Here is a 20,689-nt window from a genome sequence, read left to right as displayed (position 1 = left end):
AATGAGACGATTGACTCGTATTATGATTTGAAAGCCTGTTGTGCTTACTGAGCCTAACGTAAAAATGTGGATTCATTGTTTCCTACTGCTTAGTCTTTATTTACTCTTATTACTTACTGGGTTGAAGTACTCACATTACTCTCTGCACCTCGTGTGCAGATTCAGGTATTTCGGAACCCGGTAGCGGGTGCTGGTTGCTCAGACGCGGACTCATCAGAGTTAGCAAGGTGGCTGCACGACTTTCGCAACACTGCTTCTTCCTTACCACTTTTATTTCTGTACTTAGTACATTTTTACTGTTGTTGTTGTATTCAGTCCTTGGTAGATGCTCATGGCTAGTGACATCCCGATGTCGGGCTTGTATATTAATTCCGCGATGTTCGTTCAGATTTATATTATGAAATATTATTTTAATTAAAAGTTTAAAAATGACTCTTAATGATTAAAGGGTTAATGTGAGTGTTGTGTCGGCTGGCCTTGTCTTCACGAGAGGCGCCATCACGACCGGGCCGGTTTGGGATCGTGACAAGTTGGTATTAGAGCCTAGGTTACATAGGTCTCACGAGTCATGAGCAGGTTTAGTAGAGTCTCGCGGATCGGTACAGAGATGTCTGTATTTATCCTCGAGAGGCTGCAGAACCTTTAGGAAAACTTCACATTCTTTAATTGTTATCGTGCGTCCTTGATTCAGCTTGAAAAGTAACTCTTGCAATTCCTTCCACGTGATCACATGCGCGCATGAGCGCTCAGTATCAGATGTGCATCGATGGCTTGTGATTCTCTGATCGAGGGGTGAGATGTGATCTCTGTGAGTTAATGTTAGGCCAGTTTGGAGGACTTGGGGCTGGATATTTGCCTATTGCTTGAGCACCGAGGTGCCAATTGTGCGAGAAAGTATCTTTGAACTGATATATTCGGTAGTGTCCCTATTAGTGGAAGTGACGTTGCATGGCTATGTGATGAGTATGTTGTGACTGCAAGATGTATTCTTATGAATTGGAAGCGACGAGTTATAGGTATGTGAAGAATATTTTCATGTCTCCTAGTTGGGAGTGGGGCAAATTCCATGTTGCGGTATGAGTTCAGGCTCAAGAAGACTAAGTGACTGCGTAATGCTTGTGACGGTGGATGTATACAGAAATGTCAGTTAGAGGCAAAGCAGGTGGGTTATCTCCTGCGGAGCGTTCTAAGGTTGTGTGATCCTTATGTTGTCTATTAGAAGATCTCATTTACAAGTGAAGAATGTGTGTTGAAATTTAAATTGGGTCGCCTAGAGAGTGGGCTTAACTGTTGTGTGAGTGAATGCGAGGTTTGCAGAAGAGTTAAAATTCTAGATGATTTGTGTTCCCACAAGCTTTTGAAGGACTGAGTTTAATCTCACTATGGTATTATGGCAGTAAAAGGGTATATGCGTTATGAGTTATTGTGTGTGTGCTTTGATCTATGACTTCGAGCCAAGTGGGGGAGTCTGCTATTGCTTAGTTATTTGCACGATTATGTGTTATGTTAGTTCCAGTTTGAGGCGTACTGGTGAATCAGTTATGGCTTATGGAGATTGAGACCGAGGATGTCTTGAGTAAAGGAAAATTTTGACAAGGGTTATGTCATGCTTCATAGGTGTTAGAGAATCTCAGAATGTCTTGAGTTGTTATTGGTAAAAGATGCTCGATGCAGAGAACAGGAAGTTGCTTGGTTGTATTGGGATGAGGTTGCATCCTGCAGTGTCTGAAGTGCTAATGAGGCACAGGTTGTTCGGTTCTTTTGATCGGGCTAATTGCGGTTGAGTAGAGTGGATGACTTGCGAGAATGGTTCTAATGTGTCAAGATTCTGCATATAACAATTGGGTATTTTAGAGTTGCATATGTGGTTAGCAATTGAGTTTTCATTGGTAGATGTCAAGACTTGTGGTATTTCTATAAATTGGGGGATTCTATGTATCAGTATCGAGAAAGTAAAGGTAATGGATTTAGACTCGTAGGGAGTCTCTTCAGAGCAAAGTATTTTGAAGGTGGTGTTTTTAGGGGGTATTTAAGAGAGTATTCAGCGGCTTATGAGTCTTAGACTGTATGGTTTTGTGAATGGGTCTCGTGTGGTAAGTCTGGGTTGAGAAACTATGATGTTATAACAAGAAGGAGTATCAAGTTGCAGTCAAGTCAGAAGGGAACTCGGATGGATGGGATAGCTTGGTAGTGGCTCGGATCGGTATGGTAAGGATATGGTTAGTTCTTGGGATGCCTATGAGGTAATGAGTTCATATAGGTGTTTAGCGACAATGCTCTTGGGTTTTAGTGGCCTGCATAGCTTGGTTGTTTAGAAGGATTCAGTCCTGACGGTTTAGTTTGTGCAAAAGAAATTTGGAGAGTTCGTGATGACTTTCTGCCACGGGTAGAGATGTATAATTTCTATGAGCATGAGGAGCATGGGATGTATAGTGTTTTTCTTCTAGATGGGATCAATGGAAGGTTCTTGGTTAGTTGAGTACATAGTTGCTTGTGGCTCGGAAGGGATATGAAGTTCTCATGATATCCTAGGATGGTATGGCACATGCGATATGTTATGGAGGATGGAGAAATGCGTGAGTAAGGTTACAATTCAGTTCTGAAAGGAAGGACATAAAATTCTTAGGCAGCACGGGCAATCTTAGATGATTAAGGAGAAAGTACTGCTGATTGGTGTGGCTTGATGAGGGTATACATTTCAGAAAGGGCAATGTGTTTGAGTTATGGATGCTTTATTGATATTACGGCACTACCTTGTCTTATCGACTGATGATATGCGAGTTTTCTAGGTGGCACAGAAGAATCTTAGAGTATCTCTCGTAGAATGATTGAATACTAGAGGTGAGCGAGTGGCGGAATTGGGATCAGATATGGTAATTTGTGTGTTTTACGGACATGGAAACTGGAAGTCCTCATATACAGGTTAGCTCATGGCGGTAGATGACAAAATGTGGGTCAATTAGTCAGCAGTTAGTATGTGTTATGATTCAGTCATTGTGAACCTTCGAGGGATTATTTATCTGTTGTGGGTAACTATAGTTGATGTGTGGTCCATTGGCAGACCTATATGGATAGGTGTCCGGCATCGAGACGATTTTGTTGACTTCGAGTTGCTGTTGGCATGGGATGTGTCAATTCGGTTGTTATTGAGCTATTAGCTATTAGGGGGATCTATGAGTTATCCTTCCGTGTTGCGAGACGTTAGGATTTGTTGGTTGTAGGCACAAGTGGTGCGGTTCCATTGGGGATTCATAGTGGAATTCGAGCGGGAAGAGTGCTGGTTATTGCTCGGTAGATGACGTATCGGTTATGTCCTTTCGGGTATGCATAGTGTATGTAAATTTCTTCGCGGTGGTTATGGTGATTGCTTTGGTCTTTGACATCATATTGTGCATGGTTGTCGATTTTGAGCATAGTGACTTGATGTGTTTCATGGACGGGTTCTCAGTCTTGTGTTGTGGTGGTACTAGTGAGCTTGCGGTACAGCGTTTTCATTCGAGCCATTTTCATGATTTGAGTAATGTTTGGATTGTGGCTTATTGGTGCACGGATTGCACAGGTCGTGGCTTTAGTCTGTATTGATGTGTCAATGTCACCAGAGTAGTTGTGTTGGATTAGATGAGATCGTCAGGATCTCTAATGAATACAAACGGATTCGATTCCAGCATGTTGGAAGGATAATATCGAGGTTCGGCTCAGAAATTTGCTATGGTCTTTGTCAAAGGAGAAGCGGCTTCATGAATGGTTGATCTGAGAAATGGTTATGGCTTACTGTGTGGTTTAATTATCATTGGCAGTATATGAAAGTGTTGGAATGAGACTTTAGTTGATAAGAGGTTTTCTACCGGTATTCGGTTGTTCGGTATAGCTGCTGTGATTAGAAGTTATCGCTACAAGTATTTGAGTTATGTGGTATATTATGTAATTACACCTGAGGTTGCAGGTATGGGTTATTACGGCTTGTTCGGGCTTATTCAGGGTATAGATGTGAGATTCTAATCTTGTGGATAATTTTCGAAGTAGAAATGTGGTTCTACGGTTTGTGGGCTAGATTGGATTGTGGAATTTCAGTTACAATGTGTTATCAGACCTATATGAGATAGGGTGACGTGGGATTACCCCCGGGTATGTGCATGGCAAGATTATTCAGCGATTGAGTGACTTCTGGAACAACTATGGGCACGTTCGAGGACGAACGTATGTCTAAGTGGGGAGGATGTAACGACCCGACCGGTCGTTTTGAGTTTTTGCACTTCGCTCACCAGTTCTCAGGCATGACTTGCCCCGTGTAGTATATTATGACTTATGTAAACCGTTGGTTTTGATTTTTCGGAGTAATCGGAATAAATTTGGAAGAACAGTTCTCAGTTTGAAGCTTGAAATTTGAAAGGTTTGACCAAGATTTGACTTGTTTGTATATGATCTCGGATCAGAAATTTTATGATTTGGTTAGCTCCATTAGGTGATTTGGGACTTGGGAGCGTGATCTGAATGCATTTTGGAAGTCCGTGGAAGATTTAGGCTTGAATTGGCGAAATTGAGATTTCGGCGTTTTCCGATTGTTAGGTGAGATTTTGATATAGAGGTCGGAATGAAATTCCGGAAGTTGCAGTAGTTCCGTTATGTCAGTTGGGATGTGTGTGCAAAATTTTAGGTTATTCGGGCATGGTTTGGTGGGGTTTTTGATCAAAAACATATTTCGGAAGATTTTAGAAACTTAAGCTTGAATCCGATGTGTTTTGGGTGAATTGATGTTAATTGAGGTGTTTCGATGATTGGAACAAGTTTGAATAAGGTATTGGGTTATGTTTGTGCTTTTGGTTGAGGTCCCGGGGGGCCTCGGGGTGATTTCGGGTGGTTAACGGAGAGATTTAGAGTTTTGTTGCAGCAGCTAATATTGCTGCTTCTGGTATTTTCGCATCTGCGGTTTGGGGACAGCAGATGCGGTGCCGCAGATGCGGGTGATCTATCGCAGAAGCATGGTCAGGTGAGCAGATACCGCAGAAGCGGTCAAGAAGGCCGCATCTGCGAAGCCGCTGATGCGGAAGTTAAATCGCAGAAGCGATCTTGGGTTTTAAGTGAAGAACCGCAGAAGCGGAGGATTTGACCGCGTATGCGTTACCGCAGAAGCGGGTTTTGGACCGCAGATGCGGAAAGGCCTGGGCAGACCATATATGTTATTTCATTTCGCGATTTTGGGTTATTTTACCATTGTTGCCTTCGACCTTGGAGCTTTTTGGGCGATTCTGAAGAGGGAAATCAAGAGACTTCGTTAAGGTAAGAAATTTTGGCCCTAAAAACTCAATTCTATGGTTGGATTTCATGAATTTAGGGCTGTAATTAAAGGAATTAAAGGGCAAAAAACGGAGGATTAGGGCTTGAGTTTAAGAGGCCTTTAAGTGGGGATTTGAGGGGCCATTTGAGGTCCGATTTTTATGTTCCTGATATGTATGAACTCGTATGAGGATGAAGAATCTATTGATGTGAAAATTTTTTGAGTTTCGAGAAGTGGGCCCGAGGCTCGGGTTTTGCTAATTTCGGGATTTTTGATATTTTCGAGTGTTTTCGCTTGGGCCTTGCTCCCTTAGCATATTGTGACATATTCGTTCTGATTTTGGATTGATTCGACGCGCGTGGAGGCCGATTTGAGGGACAAAGGCATCGCGAGCTAGAGATTTAGCCGGCTCGAGGTAAGTAATGATTGTAAATACTTTCCTGAGGGTTTGAAACCCGGATTACACATCACTGTGTTACTTTGAGGTGACTTACACGCTAGATGATGAGCGTGGGGTAGAGCACCACTGGGGATTGTGACCTAGTCCATCCCGAACGATTATTTTAATGCGTATTTGATAGTTAATTGCTTGATGTTATTATATTTTGGGTTGTATGCGATGTTTGGGGCCTTGTGCCGACTTGTTGAGACCCTTAGGGGCATTTACTATCTTTCCTCACTCTATTTGTTTGAAAGCATATCCTCAGTCATGTCTTACCTGTTTATTACTCAAATCTGGCTTTATCACTATATTCTTAAAAAATGTGGAAAACTGTTTTGGGTTGAGTTCCCTGTTTTACTGATGGTCCGAGTGATCGTGAGATGATGACTGAGATAGACTGAGGGTCTGATTGTGAGATTGATGATTGAGATAGACTGAGAGTCTGATGGTGAGGTTAATGACTGAGAGAGGCCGAGGGCCTAGTTGTGAGGATTATATATCTATGGATCGGGCTGCACGCCGCAGCAATGTATATATATATATGGACATGGATCGGGCTGCACGCCGCAACGATACTTTTATGGATCGGGCTGCACGCCGCAGCGATATAGCGCTTGGGCTATAGGAGCCCCTCCGGAGTCTGCACACCCCCAGTGAGCGACGTCGACGAGATATATGGATCGGGCTGCACGCCGTAGCGATATATGGATCGGGCTGCACGTTGCAGCGGTTACTATATGGTACCTATTGAGCGTGAGTGTTGAGTGCGAGTACTGATTGGTAAGAGTTGAGTCACGAGTGACGGAGAGGCTAGCCCGAGGGGCGATAGATATATACATGCACATGAGTGATGTTTTGCCTGAGAGGCCTGTTTATGAACTTATTGATTTCACTCCTCTTTAAAGTGAGTTTCTATCGAATATGTTGATTTATTGACTGCTTTCACTCATTTTTATATTTAAACTCTATCGAAATGTTGAACAAATATTTTAAAACAACTTTCATGTTAGCTGGGGTTTATGAGCTGTTCAGAATTTAATCACTGAGATTTTCAAGTTATGAGGTGTTTATGATTATTGTTTTGCCGGAGAGGCTGTTTTACGAACTATGTTTTGCCCAAGGGGAGATTATGGTTTTCATCTCTTTATTTATCATGGTATTGAATTCCTACCGAAACCGTTGGAAGGTATTTTAATGATTTCTACCAAAAAGCTGAATTTAAAATGAGACGATTGACTCGTATTATGATTTGAAAGCCTGTTGTGCTTACTGAGCCTAACGTAAAAATGTGGATTCATTATTTTCTACTGCTCAGTTTTTATTTACTCTTATTACTTACTGGGTTGGAGTACTCACATTACTCCCTGTACCTCGTGTGCAGATTCAGGTATTTCAGAACCCGGTAGCGGGTGCTGTTTGCTCAGACGCGGAGTCATCAGAGTTAGCAAGGTGGTTGCACGATGTTCGCAGCACTGCTTCTTCTTTCCCACTTTCATTTCCGTACTTAGTACATTTTTACTGTTATTGTTGTATTCAGACCTTGGTAGATGCTCATGGCTAGTGACACCCTGATGTCGGGCTTGTATATTAATTCCCCACTGTTCCTTCAGATTTATATTATGAAATATTATTTTAATTAAAAGTTTAAAAATGACTCTTAATGATTAAAGGGTTAATGTGAGTGTTGTGTCGGCTGGCCTTGTCTTCACGAGAGGCGCCATCACGACCGGGCTGGTTTGGAGTCGTGACAGGCCAGTATCTACAAAAATTGGTTGTAGGGCATCAGACGCTTCAACCTTAGCATCATCCACAAGAACATGGTCTGATAATTGGTATTCTCGTCTTAGCTCCTCAATTTGGCCTAGAAGATCTTTTTCAACTTTACACAACTCATCACTAAACTGTTGAACGTTTGACGCATCAACCTTTGCACTCAATTCTGCATCCATGTCGCGAATAGAGCTGCCAAATTGGTCGATTTCTTGTCTAAGATCAGTTCTTCCTTCTATCAGTTGTTCTGTCATATTTGAAATACCATCACGAAGAAACTCATGAGATTTTATCAGTTGAGCTTGTTCCTCTAGCCAAGATTGGCTCACTATATTTGTTTCTTCTAAATTATCTTCTAGTGGGAACTCGCCCTCTTCAGCCACTTCCTCCGCCTCGGCCTTCATTCTCATCATAATAAGAATAACCAATATTCGACCAATTCTCATTCCAAGAAGCCATGTCAACAAGATAATAAAATATTAAACTAAGATAAAAATAAAAAGAAACTTGAATGGACAAAAAAGTAAAAATCTAACCTAGTAGACTAGTTAATTTCTAAGTCCCCGGCAACGGCGCCAAAAACTTGTTTCTCCCAAACGCACACGCAAGTATACGTGGTCGACAAGTAATATAGGATTGTAAGTCCAGATATCGTACCCACAGGGACTTTTGATTAACTATAACCTAACTTAAACCCAAACAATTAATGTATTCAAGCGAATTCTAAAGTATGAATATTTAACTAAAGCTAATCAAGAGTAACAAATTAAGAGATTAAAGAAAACAACGACAAGCTAACAGACGAATTCAATGTGAGTGAATATTCTAGAGCTATGGGTTGGCTAACAATCCCGTTGACTTTTCTACCTAAATTGTCTAATTAATTTATCTAGTTTATTGATTGACGGGGTTAATATTACTCGTAGCCTTCTCCCGAAGTACAACTCGCCTATTCAAGCTAACCTAATGCCTATATTCCTATGGAATTAGGATTAACAAGAACGCATTTATAATTCCCGTATAATAACCAAGCAAGGCGATTAGGTATATTCCTATCCTAACCGCAAATCCGCTCCCCCTAAGAGTTAAGATCTTGCTCTACTCAATCTTATATGCAATCTAGAATTCTCTCTCTCAAGTTCAATCCTAGATTCGCACATAGTATCAATTGGTGATCAAGCAATCAAATAATTAAGCGCAAGATTGAATAAATAAACCAATATGATAAAATAATAAGAACAATTCAAGCCTCAAACTACAACGTTCATGTAGCACCCAAAACTCTAGAATAAAGAAACTATGAAATTAAAGGAAGAGAAGAGAAGAAAAACTAGTTAGAAGCCTCCTCCAAGCGCGGTGTGTGTTCCTCCACGTGAATTCCCCTTCAAAGTATGTTAGATCTCTCTAAAGTGGCGTCCTCCCTCAAATAAAATGTTTAGTCTTGCTTTTATACGTGTTGGGTAGGTCTAGGGCCGAAATAACCTTGTCCCGAGAAAAGTTGGACAAAATTCCCGTCACTGGTGCCCTGGCTAGCGCCAGGCGCCCTCCACGGCGCTCCAATTTAGAGTATACTGTTTTTGGCGCCACAGTTAGGGTTGGGCGCCACCTGTGGCGCCCAAATTCGCAAGTTCTCCGATTTCGTTCGTTTTGGCTCTAATTTTGCACATTTCGCCCCCAATTGCTCCCGGATCATTCCTACACATAAAAACATATCAAATTAACATAAATCAATACATTTCACATCCTAAATCCACGAAATAAAAGTAAGATATGAGGCGATATACATGCGAATATATATACTATAAGCACAACATCATGGCACATTAATAGATTTATAAAAAGGGCTCAATTGTTGTGTATTTGATTGTTGTCATATCTATTCAACAAATATGATACTTTCTTCTTTAGCTCGTCGGTGCTAATTTTGTATCTCAAATCTCGATCAAAGCATGCTCCTTTAAGTTGCTTTATTTTTCAAGTTTTTGTTTTAGATTTTCAAGAATAAGGTGATAACTTACACTTTTATTAGTTTTTCTTTGCCTTTACTGGTAATTTACTACTATTTTGTATGTTCTATCTCTATCAATTTGTGAAAATTTCAAATTATAGCGATATTAACTTTTGTAGCGTTTGTCATCTTTTCTAGCTATCTGATATTCTTAATTAATGTTGATAGGTTGCTGGAGTCCGTTTCGTTCTAGAGTATTCGAAGATAACATTACGTATGTGACGACCCGACCCGTCGTCACGTGAGTTACCGCCCCGTTTCCCCCATTTCTATTTATTTATGCTTCATTATCAGTGTTGGGTGTGAACGAGTTGATTTGGATTGGTTCTAGAAGGAAATGAGACACTTAGTCTCTTTAAGGAAGGTTTGTCTTGGAAAAGTCAATCGGACATTGACTTCTGCGTTAGAGGGCTCGGATATGAATTTCGATGATTCGGTTAGCTTCGGGGGATGATTTGTGACTTAGGAGTGTGATCGGAAGTAATTTTGGAGGTCCGGTGTAGAATTAGGCTTGAATTGGCGAAGTTAGTATTTTGGTGAATTCTGGTTGATAGGTGGGATTTTGATCCGAGGGTCGGAATGAAATTCCGAGAGTTGTTGTAGCTTCGTTATGTGATTTGGGATGTGTGTGCAAAATTTCAGGTCATTCGGAGATGATTTGGTTAGGTTTTTGATCGAATGCGTATTTCGGAAGTTTTTAGAGAACTTAGACTTGAATTCGATGAGATATGATGGTTTTAGTGTTGTTTGAGGTATTTTTATGATTGGAGCAAGTTTGAATGATGTTATAGGAGGTGTTGGTGCTTTTGGTTGAGGTCCCTGGGCCTCGGGGTGATTTCGGAGGGCTAACGGGAGGTTTTGGACTTATAAGGATAAAAAATCACTGCTGCTTCTGGTATTCTCGCTTCTGCGGAAATGGGACCGCAGAAGCGGTACCGCAGAAGCGAGAGGGGAGCTACAGAAGCGGCGGGTACCGCAGGTGCGGAGTGGCTGACTGCACCTGCGGAGTCGCAGATGCGACAAAGTGACCGCAGATGCGGAGCTTGGGGGAAATAAGGGGAAACCGCAAACGCGGAGTTTTGTCCGCAGAAGCGGAAAGCGCAAGTGCGGAAATTCAACCGCAGAAGCGGAAATATCCGCAGAAGCGATGCAATGACCGCATAAGCATAAGCGGGAGACGCAGATGCGGCTAAGGAGCCGCAGATGCGAAAATGACTGGTCAGTGCTATTTTTATTTCTCCTTCGCGAAATTTCAAAGGGTTTCATATTTTCACTTCGGGCGTGGAGAATTTGGGCGAGTTGGAAGAGAGAAATCAAGGGACTTCTTTGAGGTAAGGATTTCTGAGTCTAAAACACAATTCTATGGTGTTATTACATGAATTTAGACTGAAAAACCAAGGAATTAAGGAGTTAAAATGGTGGTTTAGAGCTTGAAATTTAAGAGAGTTAAAATGGGGATTTGAGGGGTTATTTGGACTCCTATTTTGGTAATCTTTATATGTATAGACTCGTGGCGAGATAAGGAATCCGTTGATGTTAAATTTTCTGATTTTCGAGAAGTGGGCGTGGGGCTCGGGTTTAGCTAATTTTGAGATTTCAGCTATTTTTCGATTGTTTTCTCTTGGGTATTGTTTCATTAGCATATTGTGATGTATTGATCAGATTCGACGCACGAGGAGGTCAATTTGAGAGGCAAGGGCATAGAGAGCTAGATTTTGGTCGGCTTGAGGTGAGTGATAGATGTAAATGCTGTTCTGAGGGTTTGAAACCCCGAGTTTGCACATCGTAGTGCTATATTAAGGTGACTTGCACGCCGGGTAGCGAGCGTGGGGTAGAGCATCGTTGGGATTGTGACTTGGTCCGTCCCGGTAGATGAATATACTACGTGTTTGACTGAAATTTATTTATTATTATTTTAATTGAGCTGATTGCTATATTTGGGCTTCGTGCCAATTGATTAAATCCTTCAGGGATTGTTAATACTGGTTTCTTACCATTTCTACATATCATTGAACTCAGTCCTAGAATTTAATACTGTTTTGCAAACTCAGCCACTTTTCTCAAACTAAAAACTTAATTAACATTGCAAATGAAGTTTGGGCTGAATATTTTTATATTATTGTGCCCGAGAGGCTTATGTGATTTTGGACTGAGTATGGGATCGGTCTGCGCGCCGCAGTGGTATGATATTGATATTGATATGAGGCCGAGAGCCTAGTTGATGCCACGGGATGGCTTATTATTGCGCTTGGGCCGTAAGGGGCCCCTCCCGGAGTCTGCACACCCCCAGTGAGCACCGTCGACGATAAATAAATGGAGCGGGCTGCACGCCGCAGCGGGTACTGGAGAGTACCGGTCTGTGTGTTGCATTGCATACTTGATTGTCATTTACTTATTTATCTGTTGTGATATTTCTATAATTGTTTTCACTGATTTACTGATTTTATGCTACTGGGTTCAAGTGGCTGTATTTATAGAATTACATTGTGCTATTCAGGATTTCTTATTCTCAGCCTTTATTTATGTTTATTACTCACTGGGTCGGAGTACTCACATTACTCCCTGCACCTTGCATGCAGATCCCGGTACTACTGAGGCTGAGTGAGGACTTCTCTGCCTAACATCATATTTGGGAGTTTCAAGGTAGCTGCATTTGACGTTCGCAGTCCTGATCTTCGTTCTATCTCATTTACTTTATTTCCGCATTTCTAGAGAACAATATGTAGTAGGTTGATACTCATGTATTAGAGGCTCAGACTTGTGACACCGGATTCTTCGGGCTGTGTAGTAGTATTTCTACTTGGGTTTTCCGCATGTTTTAATTATATTTTAGAGTTTCAGTATTATGACTTAGTAATTATTTGTGTTAATTGAATCATGAACTGTATAAAAAGGGTTAAGGTTGTTGAATTGGTCGAGCTTGCCTAGCAGTGTGTTGGGCGCCATCACGACCGGGGTTGGGGTCGTGACAATTATCTTATGTTTGATGCTATTTGAGATGGAAAGCTTGTAGGTATGCTTACAAGAACTGATTGGGATGATGTAAAGAGAATTGCACAATTTCTTGAAATATTTTATAATCTCACTTTGAAGGTATCCAGATCACTTTATGTAACATCAAATGCCCATTTTCTTGAAATTGGTCAAGTTGCTATTTACTTAAATCGATTAATAACAACTGAAGATGAACTTTTGAGTGAGATGGCACCAAGTATGTGGAAAAAATTTGAGAAGTATTGGAGTGAACCAAAAAAAAATGAACAAAATAATTTTCATTGCTTGTGTTTTGGATCCTCGCTACAAGTTTACTACTGTTAGTTTTGTACTTAAGAAGATGTTTGCAGATGAAGGGACAATTATTGAAAAAGAGGTTCATACTTATATGAGTTCATTGTTTAATGAGTATGTCTCTAAGTCGGTTTCAAAAGATACTGGTGGTAAAGTTTCTACCTCTTTGCCAAGCTCTTCATTCAGCACAATGGAAACTTCAACTCCTGGTTTAGGTGAACTTTTAGATGAAATAAGGAAACATAAAGCTGCAAGTGGAGGTGTAGATTCTAAAACAGAATTGGAAAAGTATCTTGAAGAAGATCCTAAAAATGAAAGACCGGACTTTGATATCTTGGCTTGGTGGAAGGTGAACTNGTAGAGGAAAGGCGGTATTGGAGAGTTGATTGCTATTCTTGGACCGAGGTAAGTGTTTGATCTAACTTTGGTTAGAGAGAATAGGATTAGAATATTATTTGCTAATTGCTAAATGAAGAGTACGGTGTATAGGCATGGTGACGGTTATCCATACACCGGAGTCTAGCATGACTGTGGGTCTTAAATGTGTTTGACCCGGACTTTGTGAGACTTTTCTTGTCTAATTGCTAGTTTCCTATAATGTGAATGGTTGAGGAGGAATTGTGATTTGTATATTCTTGGATTGTTGTCTCGAATTAGAATGATTATGAGTAGGAAGTGATTGAAAGAGGAAGTGTTGTGATTTTTCCCTTGCCGGGACGAGTCTGTGATTGTTGTTGTTCCCTTGCCGGGATATTTGGGCTGTTAGTTGTACCCTTGCCGGGTTAAATTGTTATGTTGTTGAATTTCCCCTAATGGGGCCTCCTTTAGAAAGATTATATGTATTATTCACTATGAAATGGGATCGTGTGGCACGCCGACCACTTATATATTATAAAATGGGATCGTGTGGCACGCCGACCACTTATATATTATAAAATGGGATCATGTGGCACACCGACCACTTATATATATAATGAAATGGGATCGTGTGGCACGCCGTCCACTTATGAATTAAGAAATGGGATCGTGTGGCGCGCCGACCACTTATATATGAGCCATGGTATTGAGGTAGTTTCGTCGTTATATCCGTTGACCTGTATTCACTGTATTTTCCCCGAGCATGCCCCCTTCCCCTTTTTAGTTGATGTTCTCTGTTGTTATTTCCGTTGCCTTTGTATATATATATCTGTACAGGTTGTTTTTGGTAGGTCCTGTCTAGTCTCGTCACTACTTCGCCGGGGTTAGGCCAGGCACTTACCAGCACATGGGGTCGGTTGTGCTGATACTACACTTCTGTGCTTTTTGCACAGATTACGGTACCGGAGCAGCTTTTGGACCTCAGCAGTAGGAGCGTTGGGAGCTTACTTCAGTCCGGAGATTCCCGAGGTAGCCTTGCTGGCGTCCGCATGGCCCGGAGTCTCTCTTATCTCTGTCTTTCGTTTGATTTTCCCTTGTATCGGATCAGACAGTACTGTATTCTTATTCAGACTTTGATTGTAGCACTCTTTAGTAGTTCGTGAGCTAGTGACACCAGACTCTGGGTAGGGATTTGTTTTTAAACTTCCGCATTTCGTTTTCAGTTATATAAACTTAAAGTCTTCCACTTTTATTTAACTGTTTTCGTATATTTATATTGTTGAGAAATTGTCAGAGAATGTTTAAAGTTTGGCTGGCCTAGCTCCGTTAGTAGGCTCCATCACGACTCCCGATGGTGGAAAAATCCGGGTTGTGACACTAACGATGCCCGCTGATAGCCAAAGCGATATGAGTTTCTACCAAGATCTTAGAAGTTCTAATACTAATATAAGAAAAAATATTTTGTTATAAATCTCCGAATGCTCTTTAGAATTCTGCTCTGATACAAACTTGAAGGATTGAAATATCTCAGAAATCAAGATGGGCATAAGTGAAATTTTTCAGCAAAGTCTTTATAGAAGAAATAACTCTAATTTTAGTGGCTTCGGAAAAACATTAACTACCCGCTCTTTAGTCTTGCAATAACTAATAATTATATCCTTGTCTTGAACCGGGTCACGAATAAAGTAAAATTTGTGTCTAATGTGATGCTCATGAATTATTGAATTCTTTGTTAAATCAATTGCCTATCATAAGATATTTTTATAAGACTGTCTTGCTTGTGTTAATGAAATCGAATCATCCTTCTTAACTATAATGCTTGTGTAGCACTACTTGTTGCTATATACTTTACTTCAGCTGTTGACAAAGCAACACCTTGTTGCTTTTTGAATGACCAAGAAAATATACTAGAATAGAAATAAAATGCAGTGCCGCAATTTTTTTTTTATTGTATCACTAATCCTTTCATTGTGTTGGGCCTTATTTATAGGTTATTGTTATTGCTTTTCATCTTATTAACATAAATTAATCATTATCAATATAAATAATATTATTATTATGAGAAGTTAAAAACTTTATGTCCGGTAAGAATACTGCAAAAACTCCAAAAAATAACAAAAACCAAAATAAAAAATCAAAGAAACAATCTAGATTTGTCGAGTCTTTACCCCATCTACTTTATCTCCTCGATCTGATTCAGTTGTCTGAACTCCAGCTGGTCATTCTCAAGTTCAAGCTACATCCCTCGACATTTTTTAGATCTTCAATTTTTAGCTCTTTGTTTATACACAAGAGCATCATGGCTTCTTCGTCCAATATTTCTTTGAAAATTCAGCAGGGTTCTTATGAGGGCCCTAAGAAGTGGACAGTCGAGGACTTTAGGATCCTTAAAGTCCTTTAAAAAGGAACATTATTTTTCACGCGGGAAGAAAAGATCGATAAATTACGTAATAAAGAAAGCGTCGAAGAAGCGAGTGGAGGAGTCTAATCTTATGTATTAGTTACGTCGTGAGGTTGACAATCACAACCACCTTCAACATGAAAATATCGTGGCACTTCATGCTGGCTTCGAAGATAAGGAATACTATTATTTGGAGCTAGATAATGTTTTCATTAGTTGTCCCTATGACTAAGATGAAAGAAGGAAAATGTTTTGGGGAAAAGCTTGCCGCAAGATATGTTGCATCAGTCGCAAAAGGCCTTATATACTGTCACAAGAAGACTATGATACATAGACGTATTTTCCCAGAAAATCTTTGGTTGGATGCAGAGGGTATTCTTAGAATTGCAATCTTTTCTTGGCGTGTCCGCACTGTCAAAGGAAAAAGTCGTCCTGCTTGTGGCAAAACATACTATTTACCACCTGAGAAGATGGAAGATGTTAGTCGGGAGTATGACAAAAATGTCAAAATTTGGTGTCTTGACAGTCACAACCCAAATCTCCCTCCGTAAGATGTCGTGACGGCACCTCGTCTCTACGACTAGGTAAGCCTAACAATTTGCGGAATAACGGAAATAAAAGCAGAATTTAACAATAAAACTGTAACAGATAACTATATCACTAATAAAATGTCACTCGGCATGTACAAGTAAACCAGCACTCGAGTATACACAGTATTCCCCAAATCCCGGTAGTCACAAGCTCTATGAATTTGTCTAACTGATTATATACATCGGCAACTAGAAGAAATAAAGAAGGAACAACATAAAAGGGATAGAGAGGGACTACGAGGTCTGCGGATGCTGCCAGATATAACTTGAAGTCTCCGGAGCAGCAACAAGTACGCAACAAATAGCGGGGCTGGTAAGAGGTACCTAGATCTGCACACAAAATATGTGCAGAAGAGTAGCATGAATAAACCATAACGGTACCCAATAAGTGCCAAGCCTAACCTCGGTAGAGTTGTGACGAGGTAGGGTCAAGGCTCTACTGGTATATAATAAATAAGACAAAATATATAATAATGTGAAAAGACTGATAATCTAACAAGGGGAATTCTACACAAAATAACAACACAACACATAGTGATAAACAATAGGGGCGCTCCCGAGATACCATCTCGTAGTCCCAAAAGTAAATGCTCAACAAGGGATCTCTCGAGATACCGTCTCGTAGTCCCAAAAGTAAATATGCGAGGATATCTCTCGAGGTACCACCTTGTAGTCTCAAAAGTAAATGTGCAAGGGGATCTCCCGATGTACCTCCTCACAGTCCCAAAAGTAAATATGTAGGGGATCTCCCGAGGTACCGCCTCGTAGTCCCAAAAGTAAACACATAGCTCGAAACCGATGGAAACAACAATTAACAATAAGAACTCTACAGTTAAGACTGATACAAATTAAGGAAAAAACAGGAATCTAATTAAGCATGGTGCACAGATTTACAATAAGGATTTAAGACATGTAGACATGTGATATTAGGCTAACCATGATAAGTACACATGATGGTATAACTCAATTAAGATGTAACAGGTTACTACTCAGTATAAATCAGATTTTGCAATAATTAGCCCGTGTACGCACTCATCACCTCGCGTACACGGTGCTCACATATCACAGAAGTATCAAAACAGTACCAAATCCTAAGGAGATTTCTCCCACACAAGGTTAGGCAAGCCACTTACTTCGGACCAAGTTCAATCAATCAGTAAGAATGCCCTTTCCTTAATTTTCTGACTCCGAATGGCCCAAATCTATCCAAAAGCAATACATACCATAAATATAACTATAAGAAACTAATCTAATTAATGAAATAAAGATTTTAACAAAAAATTAGAAAATTGCCCCCAAAAAGTCGATCTGGGCCTACGTCTAGGTAAAAGTCACAATACGAATACCCATTCATCCACGAGTTCACTCGTACCAAAATTACTCGAATCTGATGTCAAAATCTCAATCAAAACCCAAAAATTTGGTTGAAGAACTTTTCCCCAAATTTCTCAATTCAAATCTTAAATTAGAAGGTGAAATTAATGATAGATTAGTGGGATATAACAAAAAACAAGTGAAGAATCATTACCCAATCGATGCCTCTGAAAATCCCTCAAAATTTCATCCAAATTCGAGCTCTCTATCTCAAGTTTTGATAAAAATAGCAAACCCTCATTTTTGAAATATTTATAACTGCCCAGACATTCCTTCTTCGCGAACGCGGAAACACCCTCGCGTTTGCGAAGCATTAAATTTCCTTCAGCCCAAAAACCTCCTTCGGCGAACGCAAGAATCCACTCGCAAACGTGGAAGCTCACACAGTCTGACCCTACGCGAATGCGGGACCCTCATCGCAAACGCGTAGACTAATTGCCTGTAACCCTCTCTGCCCATTCCTCTACGGGAAAGCGAGGTCCTAATCGCGAATGCGTAGACCCAAAGCTCCAGTGCTCCGCGAACGCGAAGGGCGAAACTCAGCTGGACTTACAGATACCCTACGCGAATGCGAGTCCTCTCTCGCGAGCGCGATGAAGGAAACCAACAACTGATACACCAGATTTTTCTGAAAATCCAACAAGTCCAAAATTAGTCCGTTAACCACCCAGAATCCACCCGAGGCCCCTGGGACCTCAACCAAACATACCAACAAGTCCTAAATCATCATACGAACTTAGTAGAGACTTCAAATCATATCAAACAACACAAAAATACGGATCACACTCCAATTCAAACATAATGAACTTTGAAACTTCAAACTTTTACAACCGATGCCGAAACCTATCAAATCACGTCTGATTGACCTCAAATTTTACACACAAGTCATATTTGACATTACGGACCTATTCAAACTTCTGGAATCGTAAACCGACCCTAATATCAAAAAGTCCACTTCCGGTCAAACTTCCCAAAAAATTCAACTTTCACCATTTCAAGCATAAGTCAGCTACAGACCTCCAATTCACAATCCGGACATGCTCCTATGTCCAAAATCACCCAATAAAGCTAAAAGAATTGACGAAACTCCATTCCGGAGTCGTCTTCATACAGTTCCAACTACGGTCAAAATCCTAGAACTTAAGCTTATGTTTTAGGGACTAAGTGTCCCATTCCACTCCAAAACCATGAACTAAACTTTCTGGCAAGTCACATAAGCAAAATAAGATACGGGAAAAGCAGTAAATAGGGAATCGGGGCTAATACTCTTAAAACAACCGGCCGAGTCGTTACATGTGTCTTCTTCTATGAACTTCTATATGAGGTACCATTATTTACAGTAGAAAGAACCATTAATATAAACAAACTCACGAAATTACGTGAGAGGATTCTGAAAGTGGAACTACAGTTTCTTCCTACGCTAAAAGTTTTAGAAGTAGTAAAGGAGCTTATTTGTAAGATGCAAATGGGAGATCCTCGTGAACGTCTTTCCATGAAGGAGGTTCCATTGTTGGAAAGATTCTACAGCTAGATCAAGCGCTTGGTAGAGGATGTATATCACATTGTAGATTTATTATATATCTTGTAATGTTCTTCTTTGGTATATTTTGGTGTAAAATTTGATTGTCAGCATATCCTTATTAAAAGAAATAGGATAAAAGACTTATACATAGTCTAGCAATAAATTATATAACGTGCTCTTGCACCATTTTATATATTTTATCTGATATGGATTGTGTACATATAAATTATTGTAGATGATAAAATTCAATTGCTGATGCACCTGTCACTAGCTCCTAAATTATTATTTTTTAACTGCTTCTCTCCAACTTTTTAAAGAAGAATTTTTGCTTCTTGTGTGACGACCCGACCCGTCGTCTCAGGAGTTACCGCCCCGTTTCCCCCATTTTATGCTTCTTCATGTTTCATTATCAGTATTTGGTATGTTAGAGTTGATTTGGATTGGTTTTGGTAGAAAATGAGACACTTAGTCTCTTTAAGGAAGGTTTGGATTGGAAAAGTCAACCGGATGTTGACTTATGAGTCAGAAGGATCGGATGTGATTTCCGGCGATTCGGTTAGCTTCGGGGGATGATTCGTGACTTAGGAGTGCGATCGGAAGTAATTTTGGAGGTCCGGTGTAGAATTAGGCTTGAATTGGCAAAGTTAGTATTTTGGCGATTTCCGGTTGATAGGTGAGATTTTGATCCGAGGGACGGAATGGAATTCTGAGAGTTGCTTTAGCTTCGTTAGGTGATTTTGGATATGTGTGTAAAATTTCAGGTCATTCGGAGGTGTTTTGGTCGGGTTTTTGATCGAATGCGTGTTTTGGAAGTTTTTGAAGAACTTAGGCTTGAATTTGATGTAATTTGATAGTTTTGGTGTTGTTTTTGGTGTTTTGATGATTGGAGCAAGTTTGAATGATATTTTAGGATGGGTTTGCACTTTTGGTTGAGGTCCCGGGGGCCTCGGGGTGATTTTGGATGGTCATCGGGATGGATTTTGGAATTTTGAATAGCTGATGGGCTTATATCTGGTATTTCCGCATCTGCGGAAAAAGGGCCGCAGAGGCGGCTCCGCAGATGCGATGAGGGCGTCGCAGGTGCGAAAGTCTGATCATGGGAGGACTTCCGCAGAAGCGGATGGTTGTCCGCATATGCGGCATTCGCAGAAGCGGTGGACCGCAGAAGCGGACCTGGAGGCAACTGTATAGTTCCAGAAGCGGGAAAAGAACCGCATAAGCGGTAAATGTATCGCAGAAGCGGAAATGAGGCCTGGGCAGAAGGGTTTAAAATAACATTTCATCCGCGAACCCAAACGCATTTTCCACCATTTTTGAGCATTTTGGGAGCTACTTGGGAGCATTTGAAGAGGGATTCGAAGGAGATTGACTGGACGTAAGTTTTATGAGTTAAAAACACAATTATATTGTGGAATTATCCTTGAAATTCTTGAGAATTTTTCTAAATTGGAAGAAACTAGGGCCTGAGATTTTAAGACTTTAAATTGGAATTTGAGGGGCCATTTGTGGCCCGAATTGTGAGTTTTTGGTATGTATATACTCGTGGCGAGATAAGGAATCCGATGATGTTAATTTTCTGATTTTTCGAGAAGTGGGCTCGGGGCTCGGGTATTGCAAATTTCGAGATTCTTGCTATTTTTCGATTATTTTCGATTGGGTAAT

At 40.5% G+C, this 20,689-nt stretch overlaps 1 protein-coding gene across 1 annotated transcript; it reads left to right on the top strand.

Annotated features, from left to right (window-relative positions):
* LOC109238130 (serine/threonine-protein kinase Aurora-2-like) lies at positions 15,775-20,218 on the top strand. The gene is made up of 2 exons (XM_019404561.1): positions 15,775-16,020; positions 20,024-20,218. The coding sequence occupies exons 1-2, from the start codon at positions 15,775-15,777 to the stop codon at positions 20,216-20,218; spliced, it is 441 nt and encodes a 146-aa protein (XP_019260106.1).

This window comes from Nicotiana attenuata, chromosome 1, assembly GCF_001879085.1.
Source record: "Nicotiana attenuata strain UT chromosome 1, NIATTr2, whole genome shotgun sequence".
Lineage (NCBI taxonomy): Eukaryota > Viridiplantae > Streptophyta > Magnoliopsida > Solanales > Solanaceae > Nicotiana > Nicotiana attenuata.
This window is presented reverse-complemented; position numbering and strand designations above follow the sequence as displayed.